Source organism: Lynx canadensis, chromosome A3, assembly GCF_007474595.2.
Source record: "Lynx canadensis isolate LIC74 chromosome A3, mLynCan4.pri.v2, whole genome shotgun sequence".
NCBI lineage: Eukaryota > Metazoa > Chordata > Mammalia > Carnivora > Felidae > Lynx > Lynx canadensis.
Genome location: NC_044305.1, coordinates 1,606,790 through 1,627,435, shown reverse-complemented (window position 1 = coordinate 1,627,435; position 20,646 = coordinate 1,606,790). Strand labels below are relative to the sequence as shown.

The following is a 20,646-nucleotide window of genomic DNA, read 5'->3' as shown; positions in this document are numbered from 1 at the left end:
GTTCGTCAGCTTTTGCTCGCCCCACGAGCGTTCCCCAGACGGCGAAGGGGCCCGGGTGGGGCGCTCTGCCTTGGAGCCCGCCGGCAAGCATTGGTCTCCAGGCCCGTCGGACAGAAACGTGGGCTTTTTGAGCTGCAGCAGCCACAAAGGGGAGACACCCCGTCCACTGGAGGTCAGCGGAGTCTCCCCGAGGTCAGGCCGTCCGGCACAGCAGAGCGTCCTGCCGGGAGCATAGCCCGCCCATCTGCCCAGCCCTCTATGGGCCTCGGCCCCTGAGGCAGGTACACCTGAAACAGGGCAGGCCTGACCTCTTGCCTGCGGGTCATGTCTGCCAAGAGCCCGAGGCCGCACGACGCTCTCCCAGGGTCCCCGCCTGCTCCCAAGGCGCATCTGGGCCACCCTCCCCAGAGCCCAGGTGCTGCTGTCACAGGAGGACCGCTGCCTGACATGGCCACCACGTGATGGCCTGGCAAACCGTCAGTATTTAAAATACACCGCGAGGGGCACCTGGGTGGCTGCGTTGGTTGGGCGTCCGACTTCGGCTTAGGTCATGATCTCACAGTTCGTGAGTTCGAGCCCCGTGTCGGGCTCTGTGCTGACAGCTCGGAGCCTGGAGCCTGCTTCAGATCCTGTGTCTCCTTGTCTCTCTGGCCCTCCCCTGCTCACGCTCTGTTTCTCTCAAAAATAAACATTTAAATAAATAAATAAATACAGGGGCACCTGGGTGGCGCAGTCGGTTAAGCGTCCGACTTCAGCCAGGTCACGATCTCGCGGTCCGTGAGTTCGAGCCCCGCGTCAGGCTCTGGGCTGATGGCTCAGAGCCTGGAGCCTGTTTCCGATTCTGTGTCTCCCTCTCTCTCTGACCCTCCCCCGTTCATGCTCTGTCTCTCTCTGTCCCAAAAATAAATAAAAAACGTTGAAAAAAAAAATTAAAAAATAAATAAATACATACATACATACATACGAGATAAAATACAGTGAAAGCCGGCCTCGCCACCTGAATGAGTGGGTGATTATCTCCTTAAGAGTGAGTCTGCGAGTCTTTATAAAACCTCCATCTGTCTGTACCGAAATGTCTTCGTTTACTGTAGTCAGGAGCCCCCTCTCGCTCATCCAGCCAGAGCTGGGCCCCGTTCCCTCCATAAACCGTGTGCCTCCCTGAGGGAACCGGTCCAGGCCGCGGGACTCAGCCTTCGCTGCACCTCAGGATCACCTGCCAGGCGGGGCCCTTGCGTGAGGTGTCTTCCTGAGCTCACAGGTGACCGTGGCACACGGTGAGGAAGGTAAGCCCCAGTTCAAGATTTTTGTTCAACCTTTTATAGCCACGACTGACTAAGTAACAATTTTTTGAAAAATTATTTGGCCTTAAAATCTATTTTTTTGTTAAGGGTTTATCTTTGAGAGAGAGAGCACACGCGAGTGGGGAGAGGGGCAGAGACAGAAGATCCAAAGCGGGCTCCCTGCTGAAAGCACAGAGCCTGACTCAGGGTTCAAACTCACGAACTGAGAGATCATGACCCGAGCCGAAGTTGGCGCTTAACGGACTGAGCCACCCAGGTGCCCCCTTGGCCTTTATCGGTTCTTTCCAAAGCTTTTGCCTTAGTTTCCACGGGAACGCCTACCTCCTTCCTCTCGCACGTGAGTCTTCAACAGCTGCTGTGGTGCTTAACTCGTGGGTTTATGGCGACCACCCTGGCGGACTCGCTGCTGCCAGGAAGCCAGTGCAGATGCGCCGGGGAGCGGCCCGCTAGCCCCGGCCGGGGGGCCGCGCAGGAGCCGATGGCAGCCTTGCTCGAGCACTCGGCTGAGCTTCCACCGCTGGATCCAGCGGTGTGGCACACTTCCGGAGGGCTGGGGAGGGCGTTGGGTCGTCCTCATGGCTCGGGTGTGTGTCCTCACAGGGCCTGCCCAGGGAGCCGCCTCGCAGTACTCCGGGTACCAGCAAGGACAAGGCCAGCAGTACGGAAGCTACAGGGCATCTCAGACGGGCCCGTCCGCCCAGCAGCAGCGGCCTTATGGCTATGAGCAGGCAAGATTTGGGGATGCCTTCAGACGCGCAGATCCGTCATGTCTGTGGAAACGTGACAAAGGTTTCTCTTATGGTCGTGAGGAATAAGGAGAGGAAGGAATTGGCTGCCAGGGTCTCTTCCAGAATGTGAATTCTCTGGTCCGCTAAGGCTTTTGCGAATTACTGTACGCATAGCATACCCGCACTCGGTCAGACACGGTTGGCCGAGTGGCTCTGCGTCTGGGTCCCAGCCCAAGTTTGCAGCCAGCCCTGCTGCTGACCAGTCACCTGTGGGAGCTTGGCCCCTTGGGGGGGTCTTACTGGGGGGCAGCTGGTAAGGGTGAGCCTCGCTGACCCTCTGATCTAAATCATCGGCCGCAGGCTTGGATGGACGGCCTTCAGAAAGCCAGCGATCATGTTGCCCGCCCGAGATCTAGGCAGAGAGCTGTTTGCTTGCCTGCTTCCCATCCCTGCTTCCGTCCCTAGTCCTGGGTGTGGGCTGCGGGGCGCGGGGTGGGAGGTCTGTCTCAACTACGGAAGTGTAACACGTGTCTCGGTCTCTTACAGGGCCAGTATGGAAATTACCAGCAGTAAGGGACAAGCGTTCTTGGTAGAGCCTTGTGGTGGCATGTCCCCTGGGGATGGTTGGGCCGGTGGCAGTTCTGGTGAACTCTGACCTCTTGACTGCCCCTCCGCCCCACGCAGCGTCTGCATGTGAAGCGTGCACATTTCATCTGGGTACGATGCCAAGGGTGCACCGCTGGCGAGAGACGGCGCTTTGATGGTGTGACATATTCGGTGCTGTGTATAGTATTGTACGTCCATACGACGGGGAGGTTGTCTCTTTTGTCCCCCTCCCCCTTGATGTTTCTAGCTAGCTTTAGGGGTCCTGTTGTCACCAGAGTATTCTGTGCCCAGCGATGGGACACATCTACCAGATGCCATAGTCTGTGTGTTCACATAAGCAGGCCTCGGGTCTGCTCCTCCTCACGCAGTTGTCGTAATGTGGGTTGTAAACTTGTCTTTCACTGGCCGCACCGCAGCCGGACACGCGCGCACAGCCCCTGGGTGGCAGCCTCTCCCTGTGCCTCGATGGCAGGGGAGGGCATCTTCTGTGTTTTGGGTCAGTTTCTGGTACACAGCGGAAAGTATAAACATGCTTCGTTTGGGGAGGCTGCGAATAGCCCTTTCCAGGCTCGTGCGCTCCCTGTGTCTCTCGCCAATTGTGTTTATCCAAAATGTTTTATGTTTTTGTATGAAGAGTAAAGAGGGATCAACGAGTATATTCCAGATAAACGTACGATTAGCCTGACCCAGGGAAGGAAAGGGGGTAGTTCTTTAAAATGACTGGCCTTGGCCCTTATTTATCTGACGGTCAGTTCTGGGATTTGGATATTTGATATTGCCCTATTCCGAATTGAGAATTTAAAATATTTATACCAAAATTTCCAAACGGTTGGCAAGTATTTTCTTTTATATTCTTTTCTTCCAGGACCTGCTTATCCAGGTCTCTAAGCAAGTGTTCCTTTTCTTTTAGAGATATCTGAAATTCACACCTTATTTTCAAAAAGAACCCCACAAATTTGACTGTGTTCTTCCCAAGGAAAAGGATTTATGTAGGGAAATTTGAGTAAATTTTACATTCCTAGAACATCAAATCCCATTTAAGTTCTCAAGCATTATACACAGCTCACTTGGAAAAGCATAGTAAAAGGAAACCTTCTGTTTCACTAATTAGTAATACAAACATTCTGTCAGCTTTTACCTGGATAATAGTATCCATGTGAGTACTTTAAAAACATATTTGGATAAATGCTGACATACTTCCAAGAACAACCAAGAAAATTCAAGAAAATATCCAATTCTTTACATACCAGGTCTACTGAAGATGGTGTTTTTAAATTGATAAGTTTCGCGTTTGAAAAGCTACAATAGTCCTTTATCTGGAGGTGTTGAATGGCTTACAGTTTACAAGGCATTTTATGCTGTTTTTGTTCTGTTTTCTTTTGTTTTGTTGCTTGAATGAATCGTGACAGTCCACACTGGGAAATACGGAGGCAATTACTGCTCCCATTTTACAGATGAAGAACTGAGGTGCAAGTTAAAGATTGCCCCAGATGAGTACCAGTCCTGTTCTAGCATATTTTCCCCTCTTGTGTGGGGACAGAATCACACGTACATTGGGATAGGAGTGTCTATTTTATAGGCTTATGGGTTTTAAAAACTCTTAACGCTGGTAAGGGCTTAAAGATACGTACTCTGTTAAATTACTGAAAGAGAGTTCTTAGTTGCTAAATGACACAGACATTAGTAATTTCATTTAGGGAGGTGTCTCCCTCGATTTTGTCCTGTTCTTTCCTGACAGTTTTCATAGAACTGATTTGCAAACTCCATCGGGAACTAAAATTTCCCACTGAAAACGTTACACATTTTAGATAACTGTGAAAGTGGTTTCATTTTTCTTCCTTGCCAATCTGCGAATATGCCTTTTATGTGTGTGTTTTTTTAAGTGCTGTATTAATACTTTTTGAAAGGAAAGGACACTTACACTTATCCCAGAACTTCAATCTGAAATGTCTTACATTAAGAATTTCTTGAATGTTGTGTATATATTTTAAAAAGCACTTTGTGAAATAGTTTGTACATTTATTTCCTAATTTATACATGATTTGGGGTATTAATATATTTAATGATTAATAACGGAATGTTTATTTAATGTCTCGTCCGTTTTTATGTGCTGTTGTGGGGAAGAGGTGGTGCCAGCAGTTCTGTTTTATTAAACCTATTACATCTTCTCTTCTGTAACATGTTTGCAAAGCTTAGGCTAAAGTGAGTTGTTCGTGCAGTGTGGTCGATGGTGCTTTGTTTTTTATGACTCCTTCCACAGAAGGCCAGTGACGATGCAAAGGACGCTTGGAACGTGATGCTCATTCTTCCTCCCAATTGTCCCCGAGCCACAGCAGGTCTCGGACCTGAGAGACGCCCGCAGCGTCCAGAAGCGCACGCGAACACGGCGGCACGCAGAACCTCACCCCCGTTAGAGTTTGCCGTGCAGCCACTGGCTGGTGGGGACCTGGGCTGCTGGAAGGTTCCGGGGGGGGGGGGGGGGGGCAGCCTCAGGACCACGGGGCTGCGAGGGCCCAAGCCTCAGGGCCGCCGGTGTTTGCGGGAACAGGTGGTCTGAGTGCGGGCGTCTGTTCAGAGCCGCACAGGAGGAAGATGCTTCTGTTCCCCTTTCGATTTGTTGCGCTGTTACTTCGTTTCTAGTAACGGAACAGGTCAAATTCATCTTATTTGTGAGCACGGTACATTTTCTGAAAAACATCCTATCAGTTCAGTTTTTTCCAGTCGGGAGTTTGGCGCGTATAAATTGCTTATGATTTGGTGTAATGTATGAATAAACTGGTTCTTCAAAACCACCCTAACAGGGCAGTTTTTCTCTGTGTTCGGACCCAGTGGACCAGCACCTGGTCATGGGGGAGGGGCGGTGGGTAACTGCCGGGGGCGGCGGGTGTCTGTCTGACAGGGGAGACAGGCATCTGACCCGGCTAGCTGGTGTCTGATGAGGGAGGCAAGTGTCTGTCCGGCAGGAGCGGCCCATGGCCGTTGGGGGCGGCAGGTGTCTGACAGGGGCAGCGGGTGTCTGACCGGGGAGGCTGGTGTCTGGTGGGGGAGGTGGATCTCTGATGCAGACTGCTGACGTCAGTTGGACGGGGCGATGGTGTCTGATGGGCAGCCAGTGTCTGAAGAGGGAGGCAGGCAGATGTCTGACTGGGGAAGCCAGTGCCTGATAGAGGCAGCGGGTGTCTGATGGGGGAGGCAGGTCTCTGATGCAGACAGCCATCAGTTGGACGGGGCGGCAGTGTCTGATGGGGGCAGCCAGTGTCTGAAGAGGGAGGCAGATGTCTGACCCGGGAAGCCAGTGCCTAACAGGAGTGCCAGGTGTCCCGGGGGGGGGGGGGGGGGGGCGTGGCCGTCAGGGGAGGCAGATGTCTGATGGGGGCGGCTGGTTTCTGAAGAGGGAGGTGGGTGGCTGAGCGGGGCAACAGGTCTCTGATGGGGGTGGCCGGTGCCTGACCGGGGTGGGGGGGTGTCTGATGGGGGCAGCCGGTGCCTCGCGGGGGAGGCCGGTGTCTGACAGGGGCACCGGGTGTCTGATGGGGGACACAGGGGTCTGACGGGGGAGGCAGGGGTCTAACAGGAGCGGCCCGTGGCTGTCGGGGGAGGCAGGTGTCTGACGGGGGAGACGGGTCTCTGATGGGGGTGGCCGGCGTCTGAAGGCGGAGGCAGATGTCTGCATGACGGGGGAAACAGATGTCTGTCCGAAGGGGGCAGCCGGTGCCTGACGGAGGAGGCGGGTCTCTGGTGGGGATGACCCGCGTCAGTCGGACGGGGCTCCGGGTGTCTGACGCGGTGGCCGGGTGCCCGCCAGCCGGCGCCCCTCCAACCGCGACACAGCCAACGCGGACTGCGCCCAAGGACGTGGTCCGGAGTAGGTCCTATCTTCCGCTCTCGCTCGCTGGGCAGGCCCTGCGCAGGCGCAGCCTGCCGGGGGCGGGTCCGGCCCCGGAAGTGATCTGACAGCCCGGGTCCGGGCCCCGGAAGTGACGTGTCCAGGAGCGGTGAGTGCGGGCGCTGGCGGGCGTCGGGGCGGCCCAGGGGACGGGGGCCCGGGGACGGCGACGGCGACGGCGGGCACGCCTTGTGAGAGCGGCCTTGGGTCCCGGGCGCCCCCGCGTCCTTCCGTGCGTGTCTGCGTAACCGCCGGGGACGCACGGCCGCGCGAAAGGGCGCGAGCGCTCACACGTCCTGCGAAACATGTCGGAGCGCGTGTAGACGGAGCGCTGCTGTAAACGCGGCTCCCTGCCCCGCTTTCCCGCGCCGGGCGCTCCCGGTGTGGCGGGTGTCTCTGCGGCCCCCGAGCAGGCGTGCTCCCGGGTCCGGGGCGGGCGGCACCGCCACGGCGCCGTCGAGGAGCGAACGTGTGCGGAGACCGTGCAGTCGGGACGCCGACCTGGAGCTGCGACGGTGGAGTTGCTTCTGCCCCTGGACCCAGAGGATTTAGTGGAGAGGGTGCCGCCACCAGAACCAGACGGGAGCGGCCCGGAACCAGCTTCCTCGACGGCAGGGAGAGCAAGTGTCTCCGGGCCGGCTCTGCAAACAGCACGCACGCTCTTGGGTGGTTGTAAGGAATGAATTTTGAAATTTCTGTAGAAGGTTTAGAAGAGGTTCCTGGCAAAGAACAACTTCTGCGCAGCAGTACAACTGAGCTTAACGCTTTATAGAGCGAAGTAATAGTGTCCAAGGCCCTGCTGGCTCGGTTGGTCGGTAGAGGATCCGACTCTTGATCTGGGGGTGGGGAGTTCATAGCCCCACGTTGGACAGGGAGCCTACTAGAAGGAAAACAATAATAAGTAATTCAAGAAACAAACTGGAGGGACGCCTGGGTGGCTCAGTCGGTTGAGCGTCCGACTTCGGCTCAGGTCATGATCTCGAGGCTCCTGGGTTCCAGCCCCACGTCGGGCTCTGTGCTGGTAGCTCAGAGCCTGGAGCCTGCTTCAGATTCTGTGTCTCCCTTTCTGTCTCTCCTCCTACCCTGCGGCGTGCGCGCTCTCTTTCTCTCTCAAAAGTAAATATTAAAAAAATAATAAAGTGGAGCCCTTGCCATGTGCTGAGTACCTTTCCAGCAATTGTAAAAGCCCCATCCTGTAATCATAACATCCACTGAACTCTGGACCCTGGGTTTCATCACTGTCTGGCCTTTACCTGCTGAACGGGCCCAGTAGACAGATGCTCCCAGGAGGAATCTGAGCTCACTTCCTGAGTTCCCACAGTAGAGACCAGCACTCTCCAGAAGGACTCTCTATAATAGTGGAAGTGGGATGTCCAGTATGGGGCCCGCTGACCACACGTGGCTGTCAGCACCTGAAATGTGCCTTGTGTAACTGAAGGACAGTATTTTTACATTTTTATTTATTTATTTTAAATGTTGTTTTTGAGAGAGAGAGCAAAGGAAGGGCAGAGACGGGGACAGAGGATCTGAAGCCAGTTCTGCGCCATCAGCACGGAGCCCGATGCAGGACTTGAACTCACAAAGGGTGAGATCGTGATCTGAGTCAAAGTCGGATGCGCAGCTGACCGAGCCACCCAGGTGCCCCGTTTTTAAATTTTTAACTAATTTAAATTGAATAGCCCCATGTGGTTGGCTCATTGGGTGGTGCAGGGATGGCATTAGAAGGAAAACAGCAGTGTGAAACAAAGTTGAACTTGTTACTTATCGAGGGAAGCCCTGTCACTCAGGCATGCAATCAGCAGGCTTTTCCACCAGGCGCTGGAAGGGCCGGAAGGAGGAAGTAAGCCCAGTAGGCAAGATTCAGAGCGCAGGTCTCTGGCTGGCCCTGTAGCCGATGACCTCTGCCACAGGTCTCCGGGTTTCGTGTCACCAGTGCCCTGTACCTGGTGTCGGCCGGGGCTGGGTGCACGGTACAGCCCTGCAGCGGGCTTTGCCGTGGATGTGCTGGTGGCAATGCTGGAGGACTTGTCCCTTTACCAGTTTCCTCGCTCCGCCGCTGCCGCCTGACCACTCAGACCTTGGGGGAGCCACTTTCCCTCTTCATCTGCCAGTCGGGGGACTGAAAGTACTTTGCTTACAGAGTAGTTGTGAGGCCCAGATAAGGCGATCCCAAAAAATACTCAGCTCAGTATTTTGCAACGCAGTAGACGTCTTGAATGTTGATAGTTAACGCTTATTTTTAGGCACTTTTTATGTATGGTGCTACCGTGGATGAGACTGTTTTCTTCGTTTTCCAGTTGTTTGCCGCTAGTGTATGAATACAATTGGTTTTTGTGCGTTAACCTTGTTATCTGCAAACTTGGTTAATCATTTTATTAATTTTAGTCATTGTTTTATGGGTTTTCCTGGGACTCTCTGTGGAAACAATCGTATCTTCTGCGCTGTCACCTCTCTTTTTTTGTTTTGTTTTAATTCTTTATTGCAGCGTTTGAAACACAGTGTTGCGTAGCAGTGGTGAGCATAGCGGCTTCTTCTCCATCGTGGGTAACAGTCCAGTCTTTCTCCATCCCGTGTGATGGCCGCGTGGGCCAGAGGCCCTTTGTCAGCTTGGAGATGTACCCTCCCGTTCCTCATTTGCTGCAGCGTTTCCTTTTCCTGATCACAAATGGCTGTTGACTTGGATCAGGTGTGTGTGATTGCCAGTGGGAAGGGGGGGTGGGGTTGTAACTGCTAATAAAGCCTGTGTTCCAGGAGTCATCCCGCTTGGCCCTGGTTCGCGGTAGACTCAACTGGACCCTGTGTTGTTAGGGATTCTTTGTGTCTATGTTCATGAGGGATGTTGGACTGTAATTTTCTCTGTAATATGAAGCTTTGGTACTAGAGTTTCACTGGCCTTGTAAAATGAGTTAGGCAGTGACCTCACTTCCTTTTTCTGAGAAAGTTTCTGTAAGATTGCTCTTATGTCTTCCTTGAATGTTCTTTAGAATCTCCCAGTAAAATCGTCTGAGTCTAGAGTCTTTTGGGGGATGTTTCTTATGAGCAGTTTAACTTTTTTTAGTAGACACAGAGCTATTTAGATTTTCTACTTGTTGTATTAGTTGGGTAAGTTGCACTTTTCACAAATTGTCCATTTCACGTAAGTTGCTGAATTTGCTGGCAAAAACTTGTTCATAGCATTCTCTTACCCTTTTCGTATCTGGACAGTTGGTGCTGAGAACCCCTTTTAAATTCCTGACATTGGGGATCTGCGTTCACTCTTGATCAGTCTGATGAGAGCTTTGTTAGCGCCATGAATCTTTTCAGTGTATCTTTTCAGTGGCTGTGGTGTTTTTCTTTCGTCTGCTAGGGTTTATTTCTACTCTTTATTATTTCCTTCCTTCCACTTTGCACTTTCTGGTTTCTTGATCTTAGCTGGTTTTAGATTGTTCTTCTTTGCCAGGGTGAGCACGCAGAGCCCCGAGGGTCCCCTGAACTGGGCACGTTGTGCTGTCCTTGCCGTTCCTTTCAAAATGGAAGCGTGCCGTATAACTTCCGGGTAATCGGGGTTTCCTTAGTACTGTATGCTTACTGACTTCGGTCTTGTAGCCAGAGAACACACCACACCCTCCGTGGTTTCCATCCTCTTGAATCAATGCTTCAAGCTTTGCATCCCGTCCGATGGTCTGTCTAGTGAGTGTTCCAGACGCCTGAAAACAGCGTCTGCTCTGCAGTCGTTGGATGAACTGCTCTGTGCATGTCAGATCGACCCTGTTGATAAGATCGCTCAGATTTTCTGCATCTTCGTCGCTGTTTTCGGTTGTGTGCTCGTTTTCTCTTCAGCTACTTTTTTTTTTCTTTTTATCACTTCCTGAGAGAGCGAGAGCAGTATTAAAATTCCCCAGGATGGCTGTGCAGCGGTCTGTTTCTCCCTTCAGTTCTTTCAGATTTTGCTTCATGTGTTTTGAAGTTGTCATTGTGCACATCTGTAGCTGCTCGGTGCCCTTGGGTCACTATCAGATGTCTTCCCCCGTGTCCAGTGATGCTGTTTCTGGACGTCTGTCTTACCTCAGTTACGCGTCTGGTTAGGTTAAACTAAACTCTTCTATTGTTTATTTTCTGTGTGTCCTCTCTGTTTCCGTTAGCCCTGTTCTTCTGAACCGTTGGCGTGTTTTGAAGCGTCCCCTGTCCCTGTCGGTTGGCTCTCGGGCCGTCTCTGTGTTGCGTGTCAGGGGCGGCTCTGGGGGACACGGTGCACATGCCCAGCCTGTCCTCGCCTGCTCGGCGCTGAGGCTGGTGTGGGCCTCTTGCCCCCCACGGTCCCTTTCATCTCCCCGCGATCTGACGCTGTCAGGTGTAGGACCTCTGCCTGCTTTGAAAACCCACTGGACGGTGTTATAAGTAAGTCTTGCTTGCTGTGATCTTACATGTCTAATCTTACCAGGAAAATTGGCAGTGCTTGTAACTCATTTACCTTTTCTGTTGCTGCCTCCCGTTGCTGAAGATCTGGGTGTCCCTCTGGCGCCGTTTTCCTTCACCTCAGGAACTCTCAAGCATCTCTTGTAGAGATGCTTTTTCACCATCTGAGACCGTCTCGTTTCATCTCCCCTCCTGAAGGGCGTTCTTGCTGGGCCTGTGATGCTGGGCGGACAGCCCTTGTCTTAAAGATAGCACTCCAGGATGGCTTAACGCGGTGTGGGACCCTGGCTCTGGCCTTGGAAAAGAGAAAGAGCTATTGGTGGAAAAACTGGTGCCCTCCGAATGCCACCTGGAGTTTAACCCAAGTTGGGTTTTTAGTTTTGGCAAACATATCCCGGTCACGTAAGACGCTAACGTTAGGGGAGACCGGCCAAGAGGTATATGGGAATATCTTTCACCTTTTTTTTGTAAGTCTAAAATCATTCCCAAATAAAAGTTCCTTGTAAAAACAGTATGCACTTACAGAAAGGTAACAGGAGGGTATCCCCGGGGCGGGGGGGTTGGGGTTCAGCCCAGCATGGGGGGTGGAGGAGGGGAGGGTTTGGCTGCTATGAGGATTGAGCCAGTGAACAAACATATCCAGGATGCTGGAAGCGGGGACCTGGCAGTCAGAGAATGGAGTTGTCGAGACAGAAAGAGGAAATGAGCGTGCGTCCTGCGGTGTGCAATTGGGCACGTAGGTGTGAATTCCTGGATTTGGACAGACGCTGCTCGCTAGCTGTGGGTGGACAGGCGTAGCAGTGATGCACAGGTGGGTGTGTGGGTGTGCGTACCTTTGCCCTCCGGGTCCCCCCTGAGAGCCCGCAAGCTGCGAAACCCCAGCCTGCCCAGCGGGCACGGGGGCTTCTGAATCCCATTCTCCACTCACAGCAACTGGGGCTTCTTGAGTAAAGGCTGATCTCAGGGTCGTCTGGGGAGAATACGAAGTGAGCCCAGAACGTTTTGTACCCGGAAGCAAGGAAGTCCTCAAAGATGGATGGGCCGCCACTGGCCAAACTGGGGACCGTTTGAACATGATAGATAGATATGTAGATAGATAAATAAATACGTAAATAAATCATAAATAAGTAAACGCATGCATATCCAAGTGTAGCTCACTAAAACAGAAAAGCACGAGCCCACGACGGTGAATAAATGGGGAGCTAATGACGAGGGGGAAGCCGGCAGGGACCCCAGAGGGGTCAGATGCTCAGAGTGCATCAGGAAAGGACCAAGGAGACCCGGCCCTCTGCGGGGCTTGTGTGACATTCTTGTCACGAGGGGAGGGGACGTCAGTCAGACGGGAGACACACACCTGCTGCAGGACACCTGGCCCGAGGCCTCGAAGCGTCACTGGCACGAGAGCCAAGGCGAGGCTGAGGAGCGTCCCAGGCTAGGGAGGCTGAAGGGAGGGCCGTGCATGTGGCTCGCGGCCTGCTCGCGGGGGACGCCGGCTCCACGGGGGGCACGCGTGGGGTGATCCGGGGCGTGGGGCGTCAGGTCGGCAGCTTCATTCAGGAAGGAAAGGGTCCTTCACCCCCGACTCTGCCTTTTCCATGACTGTGACAGTTTCCAAATGAGAAGCAAAACTCTTCAGTGCCTTGCTAGGAGAAGAATTCCTACAAAGAATGTATCCCTTCCCTGCGCAGCCCGAATGTGGAGCTGGAGGCTCACGGGAGGGGCTTCTAAGGTCCAAGCAAATTCTGGCTCTTCTCCTGCTGTGTTACACACTTGGTGGCTTTCTAATTTTTTTTTTTTTTAATATTTAGTTTTGAGACAGTGAACAGGGGAGGGGCAGAGAGAGAGAGGAAGACACAGAATCCCAAGCAGGCTCCAGGCTCTGAGCTGTCAGCACAGAGCCCGACGTGGGGCTAGAACCCACGAGTTGTGAGATCATGACCTGAGCCGAAGTCGGATGCTTAACCGACTGAGCCCCCCAGGCGCCCCTCTAATTATATTTTAAACATTACGTGTACGTTTCTTTTCCTATTTGCGTATGTGTTTCATACTTAGAAACGGGAGGAAAGCTTTCTGAGTTTTCTTTTACATGGCACACGTGTGCCCACGCATCAGGGACGTCTGAGAGTGGGTGGCTTTCAGGCCCTCACAGCAAAGGGAGAAGGGGCTGTCACCCCTAGAGGGCCAGGTCCCAGGCTGCCTCACATGTGGCCTTGGCACCTACAGATGTGTGGGCACTGGTAAGGGTGTGAGCAGCCCCCAGTTAGGGACAGGTGGCTCACACTGAGCACGCACGTGGGCGGCCTGTTCACGGGGATTAACTCGGCCTGTCCTGCCAGCCCCGTCCCATTGACGGATGCACAGAGTGAGGCCGCACAGGGAAGAGTGCTTCCGGGTCCACACTGGGGACAAGGGGCAGAGGGGACATTTGCTTCCAGTCTGGGGGCATAACCACCGCGATCCATAGCCCGTATTCTCACTGGTCCAGTTTGGCTATTTTTGAACTGCACAGGATAACCCACTAATATTTGAGTAATTGACTGTTTTAATACATTTTTTAATATTTGAGAGGGTGCACACACAAGTGGGGAAGGGGCAGGAAGAGAGAATCCCAAGCAGACCCCATGCTGACGTAGGGCTCGATCCCACAAACCGTGACACCGTGACCTGAGCTGAAATCAACTGACTGAGCCACCCAGGCACCCCTGGGTGTTTTAAGAACTTTTTATTTGAGGCTCAGGTTTTCTTCTTAATGTTCTCACTGAGCAGATATTTGATAACCTGTAGAGGAGTGCGTCCAGTGCTGCGGGAGGTTTAACGATTTAAATCCTTTGTACACACATCTTGCTCCCAAGTAAGACAGAGGCTGAGAAGGGCAGGTGACCCTTCCTGGCTCGGAGCTGAGAGTGGTGATGGAAGACTGTCCTGTTAGTGAGTTTGTTTACGTGTTTCAAAACCACACGTGGAGATACTGCTGTGCACAGGCCTTTTCTTTAGTTTCAGTTTGCAGGGTTGTGGGTTTTGTTTTTTTTTTTAAGTTTATTTATTTTGAGAGAGAGAGTCCCAAGCAGGCTCCGTTCTGTCCGCGCAGAACCCGACTTGGGTCTCCATCCCACAACTATGAGATCATGACCGAAATCAAGAGTCAGATGCTTAACCGACTGAGCCACCCGGGCGCCCCTCAGTTTGCAGGTTTAAACCAGGCGTCTGATTTTGCCAATTTGATTTTTGTTAAGGAGCCATGGTGCCTTCGAGGCTTCTCTCAGTAGGACCGCGGACCGTGTTTGGGGGCGTGGGGCGCTGGACTCGGGTCGCGCCCGGCCAGCTCCCGTGGCACGCTCCCCCCAGGCTGCTCTCGGCCAGCTGTGCGGACCTCTCCAAGCACCAGGAGCCCCCCGGAAAGAAACCGCTCTCCGAGAAGAAGCTGGTGAGATTTCTGACCTTGAAGGAGGTTGCCTGCAGTTCCCTCTCTCAGAAGCAAGGCACACTGTTTTGAGATCTCATTTTCCTGTTCATTTCATTCTGATGTGTGTGATGCTACACATGTAGCATCTTGAACACGATGAGATGGAAAGAAGGTCTGTGTGCGCCGAGTCCTGTGCTCGTGGAAACTACGAAGAGCGGGGAAGGCGCGTGGGTGCTGCCGGAGCGCCGTGCTCCTTCCCTGCAGCCGGGAGGGAGGGTGCACACTAACAGGGGAGGGGCAGAGAGAGGGAGAGAGAATTCCAGGCAGGCCAGCACGGAGCCCGACGTGGGGCTCAAACTCCCCCCACCATGAGCTCAATACCTGAGCCGAAGTCGAGAGTCGGACGCTCCACAGACTGGGCCCCCAGGCGCCCCTGGGACGTGTGTACTAGGTACGTTCTTAAGTACGTACGAGTAGTTCTTCATTTAAAACATCTGGGGGGGGAAGGGGCATGCCTTTAGCTTTATACTTCTTTAAGTCTTACCTGGTTTTTGTTCTAAATTCAAGACCTACGAAGAACGTGAATGACCTTTGATTAAATTTAAGAAGATAGGTGCTTACGACCCACTTTGTTTCCTCCTAAAGGGGTGTGGGCAGATGAGCATCACCTGGGCCAACAGTGTTTTCTCTGGACAACTTACCACGTACCTCAGCTTTGCATGGTCGTTGCTGAATGTACAAATTGAATCTAAGTTTTATTTTCCCTAGAATGTTCATCAGTTGTGCTTTTTTCCCATCACGTTGATCTTGATTATGTTGGCCTACAGCAAAGTTTTTGAAATAGTAATTCGTGGTTTTTCCACGTGGTGGTGCCAGAGAATCTTAAAATACTTGGGTATTAAAAAAAAAAAAAAAAAGATCTGCTTATGCAGTAGCGGACAGAAATGCAGATGCCCTGGGTCCTGGTGGAGGGGCCTTGTGGATGGCTGCGTCCACCCGCACGCACGTGCAGGAGGGCGGTGGGTTCCCCGCTAGCGGGACACCGGCACTGTGCCCTGGCACCTTGGAGAGCTGGCCAGGATGAGCTAATGTTTATCAAATGTGAACCTAGTTAGTTAGTTCTAGTTCTTCTCCTAGATTGTGCCTCCCTTAGGGGCCTAGAGCAACACTTACTCTCAGGTCAGGAGTTCTGTTTGTATTGCTACATTTAAACCTAAGCCCTCTTCAGGGGCGCCTGGGTGGCTCAGTCGGTCAAGTGTCTGACATCAGCTCACGCCGTGATCTTGCAGTCCTTGAGTTCGAGCCCCGCGTCGGGCTCTGTGCTGACATCCTGGAACCTGCTTCAGATTCTGTGTCTCCCTCTCTCTCTTTCTCCCCCACTCGTACTCTGTCTCTGTCTCTGTTTCTCTCTCTCTCTCTCTCTCTCTCTCTCTCTCTCTCTCTCTCAAAAATAAAGATTTTTTTTTTTAAATTAAAAAATAAACAAACATAAGCCCTTTTCAGTTGGGCTGCAGAAAACATTCTTTCTTTAAAGTTAGAAGCCTGGTAATCCACCAAGGACTCTCGCATTCATTATGGTGTCTTTCCATTAGTAAAGACCTGTTATTTCAGTAACATATTCCTATTTGAAAAAACATGGAAAGATGCTTTGTTTAAGGAATGTTCTCTAAACAACTCTCATTTTCTTTAGTTCGGGAATGTTGACTTCGTTATCCAACTGAGTTCCGTGCTGACCACTTTTTACATGTGCCATGTTGACTGACGTGGGCCTACAAGTAGTAGGGGCTCGTGGGAACCTTTTCCTATTTTTGCACTGGAGGCGAGATTAGTAACCTTAGCGTCATTTACCTCTAGTCTTAAAACCTGTCATAGATACAAAAGGCACATTCCACATGGCTGCCTGGTCCTCGCGAGGATCACGGAGGGAGTAACGAGCGGGCTCGCTGTGCTCTCTGCAGAAGAGGCATTTTGTGGACCATCGCCGAGTGCTCATCCGAGGGGGATGTGGAGGCGACGGGGTGAGCTGTTTCCACAGTGAGCCCCGGAAGGAGTTCGGAGGCCCCGACGGTGGTGATGGAGGTGACGGTGGCCATGTCATCCTGAAAGGCACGTGTCCCCAGGGGCCGTGTGGGAAGGATCGGGGTGTCTGCTCCTCTTTGGGGTGGAGCGTCTCCAGCTTCTTACCCGTGTGGGAATTTGAATTCAAATGTTGACATATGGACATCATTTTTATTAAATTATATATGTGTTCGTACTTAACGCCCCTGAACCAACTTCAGTGGTGGGTTTTTCTAAATTTCAGGAGTACAAAGTGCGTTTACTCTCAGGGAGTGTAACGTTCTAGTCCAGCACGTAACAACAGGGTCGGTGTTGCTGTCTCGGTACGTTCCGGGAGGCTGTGGACTGCGTTGACCACATTGTGGGGCTCGAGCTCATGAACCTTTGAGATTGTGACCTGAGCCGATACCAAGGGTCAGACACTTAACTGACGGAGCCGCCCAGGCAAACCCGAAAGTGGAACTATTTTTACATTGATGATGGTATTATAGGTGATTTTGAATGTTCAGAAATTGTATTTTTTTGAAAGGAAGTGAGAATTTAGCTTTTTAAAATGTCACGTTGTGGGGCGCCTGGGTGGCTCAGTCGGTTGGGCGTCCAACTTCGGCTCAGGTCATGATCTCACGGTTTGTGAGTTCAAGCCCTACCTCGGGCTCTGTGCTGACAGCTCAGAGCCTGGAGCCTGCTTCCGATTCTGTGTCTCCGTCTCTCTCTGCCCCTCCCCTGCTCGCGCTCTGTCTCTCAAAAAGAAAGAAATGTTTAAAAAAAAAATTAAAATATCCCACTGCTCGCTCGGTAACTTGTGCCACGACTTCATTCCATGTTTCCATGCACGAGCATTCCTAATGTCCTTAAACCCAACCAGAGGAAGTGGACAGTGTGCAGAGAATTCTGCTTTTTTTTTTTTTTTTAATTTTTTTTTTTTTTTTCCAACGTTTATTTATTTTTTTGGGACAGGGAGAGACAGAGCATGAACGGGGGAGGGGCAGAGAGAGAGGGAGACACAGAATCGGAAACAGGCTCCAGGCTCTGAGCCATCAGTCCAGAGCCTGACGCGGGGCTCGAACTCACGGACCGCGAGATCGAGACCTGGCTGAAGTCGGACGCTTAACCGACTGCGCCACCCAGGCGCCCCGAGAATTCTGCTTTTAAGCCAACAATGGTGAAGGTCGTTGTTCTGACTCGTAGCTGACCAGCAAGTCAAGTCGCTGTCCTCTGTGTTGTCGCGGTACCAGGGTTTCCACGGGCAAGCCGGCGGCCGGAAGAACTGCTCCGGGCGAGGCGGCGCCGTCCTCTACATCCGGGTAAGCCTGTCGTGGCCTCGGGGGGTGCCTCACAGGGGTCCCCTTGGCTCGGACACACAGCTGCCCGAGACCGAGACTTGGTCCTAATTTTATCCCACACGTGTGTATGACCCGTTCTCAAAAATCACAAAATAATTGTATTTAAAAAGTGGGACTCCAGGGGCGCCTGGGTGGCTCAGTCGGTTGAGCGGCCGACTTCGGCGCAGGTCATGATCTCACAGTCCATGAGTTCGAGCCCTGCGTCGGGCTCTGTGCTAACAGCTCGGAGCCTGGAGCCTGTTTTGGATTCTGTGTCTCCCTCTCTCTGACCCTCCCCCGTTCATGCCCTGTCTCTGTCTCAAAAATAAAGAAACGTTAAAAAAAATTTTTTTTTTTTTTTTTTTTTAATAAAAAGCGGGACTCCAGGGGTCCGCTCTTCCTCTGTCCTGACCCTCTCAGGCCATCTCTCTCTCAGATTATCCCAGTGTTTTCCGGATGCTTCCATCCACCCTAATGTTTTAGAAACACTGAAGAAGCCATCTGAATGCCATGCAAGGATTATGACAGCCCCATAAAGTCCCTGTGAAGGTCGGGACCTTTCTCTTGGTGCTTCGTAGCTCTGTGAAGGGGGACCTAGTGTTGCCCCCTCCCTCTGCTACACCCCCCTCTTCTAGACACAGACAGATGCATGGGGTCTGGTCCACTCACATGTCTGCCCTCCAGCCCCGCAAGTGCTTCATTATTTTCAGGTCCCTGTGGGCACCTTAGTGAAGGAGGGCAGTGAAGTCGTGGCTGACCTGTCCTGCCCAGGCGCGGAGTACGTCGCCGCTCGGGGAGGTGCGGGAGGAAAAGGCAACCGCTTTTTCCTGGCCAATGACAACCGTGCACCGGTGACCTGTACCCCCGGGCAGCCCGGTCAGGAACGTGTCTTCTTCCTGGAGCTCAAGACGGTGGCCCACGCCGGGATGGTGAGTATCGTGTGGGGCCCCAGGCAGGAGGAGGGGGTGTGGGCACTGCCGACCGATAGACGCTCTGTCCCCGGTGTTGCCACAGGCGCCCCGCGGTGACACCCCATCTCTGCCTCTCTTCCAGGTTGGGTTCCCCAACGCCGGGAAGTCCTCGCTTCTCCGGGCCATTTCGAACGCGAGGCCTGCCGTGGCGTCCTACCCGTTCACCACCTTAAAGCCCCACGTTGGGATTGTTCGCTGTGACGATCACCAACAGATAGCAGGTGGAACTTCATAGTCCTCTCCGAGGTTGGGTGTAGACAGTGTCCTTCGGAGCCGTGCTTCTGTCGGCCTTCAGAGCCGCCCCCCCAGATGCGGCCTTGCTGCAGCCCCTGTCGAAGTGCGCTCGGGAGTCGTGTGCTCCTTTCGGGCCCGAGGAAGGCCTGCCTCCCCCCTCGGCACTTGTCGCGGAGGTGACACGTGACCTCAGAGCTTTCCCCGTGCCATTTCGAGGGAAGAAAACTTTTTCCCCGGGAGGGAAGGTGCCCGTTAAACGCAGTGAGCCTGCCGCTCACGTTACTCATATAGCACTTTGCATTTGCAGAGTGCTCTATAATAATTTCTGTCAGCAATCCAGTTCCTAACAGTTTACAGGAGGCCGTTTTCCCCTTTCCTGAATCATTTTTACAGCCAGAGGCTGGCGTGTGTTCACTGTTCCTTACCGGGCGCCCCCCCACCCCCACCCCCGCCAGCCTGTCCCCGCATACCTCAGCCTCTGGTGCCCCGGACGGCAGCCGGCCCGATGGGTCGCTCCGGCGGGAAATCCGGCGGCATCCGTGTCCGGGGTTCCGGAGGCAGCCCCCCTGCTCTGTCTCCCCCTGCAGTGGCGGACATCCCGGGCATCGTCCGGGGCGCGCACCGGAACAGGGGCCTGGGGAGCGCCTTCCTCAGGCACGTCGAGCGCTGCCGCTTCCTCCTGTTCGTGCTGGATCTCTCGGAGCCAGAGCCGTGGACTCAGCTTGAGGACCTGAAGTGGGAGCTGGAGCAGCACGAGGCCGGCCTGTCCCAGCGACCCCACGTGGTCGTGGCAAATAAGGTCGACCTCCCCGAGGCCAGGGCTGCCGTGCCCCGGCTGCGGGCGCGCCTGGGCCCGAGCGCCGTCGCCCTGTCGGCGGCCACCGGGGAGAACGTGGAGGCGCTGCTGCTGCGCCTGCGGGAGCTCCACCGCCAGCACGTGGCCACCGAGCCGCAGCGCGGCCGCCAGCCGCTCAGGGGGTAGGCGCCCCCCCATCCCCCCCGCCCGGCGCGGAGACGAGAGTCGCTTGCGAAGAATCGGCAGCGTTGGTGCCGCGCCCTCCGCCGCCGGCCGGGGCTCCCCCTCCGGCAGACTCCGCGCCTCCCGTACCCGCCGGCGGGCGGAGGGGGTCTCGCGCGTGTCGCTCGGCGCCCTCATCGGCGAGGACCCCGCGGCCTTCAAATGCGGCCGAGCGGCCCCGACTTGGATGAGCCGAGCGGGAAACCGCGCCCCGGGCCCCGAGCGGGAGGCGCGGGCCCAGGAGCCCCCACACCGGAACCGCCAGTGCCGGCAGCCGCCCCCGAGGCCCGCACGCCCTAGGAGGGGACAGGAGGGCGCGGGGACCGGGTGTGCCCGCAGGCGCGGGCTCTTCTCGAATGCCCCCGTCTGAGAGAAGCAGGAAGGACGACGCCTCCCCGGTTGTTCCCAGACGGAGCTGTGCTGCGCGGAGCCGCTTGCGTCACGACTGAATGCACCCAATATCCGACCCGGGGACGCGGCTGGCTCCCGGCCGCGTGCGGCTTATTAACTCAGGGCGCGGACTTGTGTCCCCCCCAGAAAAAGTCTGACGCTTGGGGCACGGCCCTGAGGGCCCTTTAGGGACACAGTGGATGGGGAGCAGCCGCCGCCGGCTGCTGGGCGCTGGGGGGCTGGGTGCCGGCGTCCCCTCAGATGATACACTTGACCTGAGCCCTCAGGAACAGCTCCGTTCTGAACTTCCGTCACATCTGCGCTGGAACCAGTC

The 20,646-nt window shown here is 54.1% G+C and overlaps 2 protein-coding genes across 7 annotated transcripts in view; both read left to right on the top strand.

Annotated features, from left to right (window-relative positions):
- The window catches only part of SS18L1 (SS18L1 subunit of BAF chromatin remodeling complex), a 28,994-nt gene extending 23,561 nt beyond the window's left edge, over positions 1–5,433 (top strand). The window contains exons 9-10 of one of the 3 annotated variants that reach the window (XM_030309243.1): positions 1,902–2,029; positions 2,576–5,433. In XM_030309243.1, the coding sequence (XP_030165103.1) occupies positions 1,902–2,029; positions 2,576–2,602 (155 nt within the window). In that variant the 3' untranslated portion in view covers positions 2,603–5,433. Of the gene's footprint in view, positions 1–1,901 lie in introns of all 3 variants that reach the window. The other 2 variants (XM_030309244.2, XM_030309241.1) reach the window with 2 other exon arrangements.
- A 1,673-nt stretch (positions 5,434–7,106) lies between these two features.
- Positions 7,107–20,124, top strand: MTG2 (mitochondrial ribosome associated GTPase 2). 4 transcript variants are annotated; one of them, XM_030309252.1, is made up of 8 exons: positions 8,117–8,159; positions 9,007–9,207; positions 14,150–14,340; positions 16,278–16,425; positions 17,566–17,681; positions 18,410–18,628; positions 18,753–18,891; positions 19,492–20,124. In XM_030309252.1, exons 3-8 carry the CDS (start codon positions 14,155–14,157, stop codon positions 19,884–19,886), a joined length of 1,203 nt encoding a protein of 400 aa, XP_030165112.1. In that variant the 5' UTR covers positions 8,117–8,159; positions 9,007–9,207; positions 14,150–14,154; the 3' UTR covers positions 19,887–20,124. The 4 variants fall into 4 exon arrangements, with proteins under 4 accessions (XP_030165111.1, XP_030165114.1, XP_030165112.1 ...); XM_030309251.1 differs by lacking the exons at positions 8,117–8,159; positions 9,007–9,207 and adding an exon at positions 7,107–7,193; XM_030309254.1 differs by lacking the exons at positions 8,117–8,159; positions 9,007–9,207 and adding an exon at positions 7,132–7,187.
- Positions 20,125–20,646: the final 522 nt, after the last annotated feature.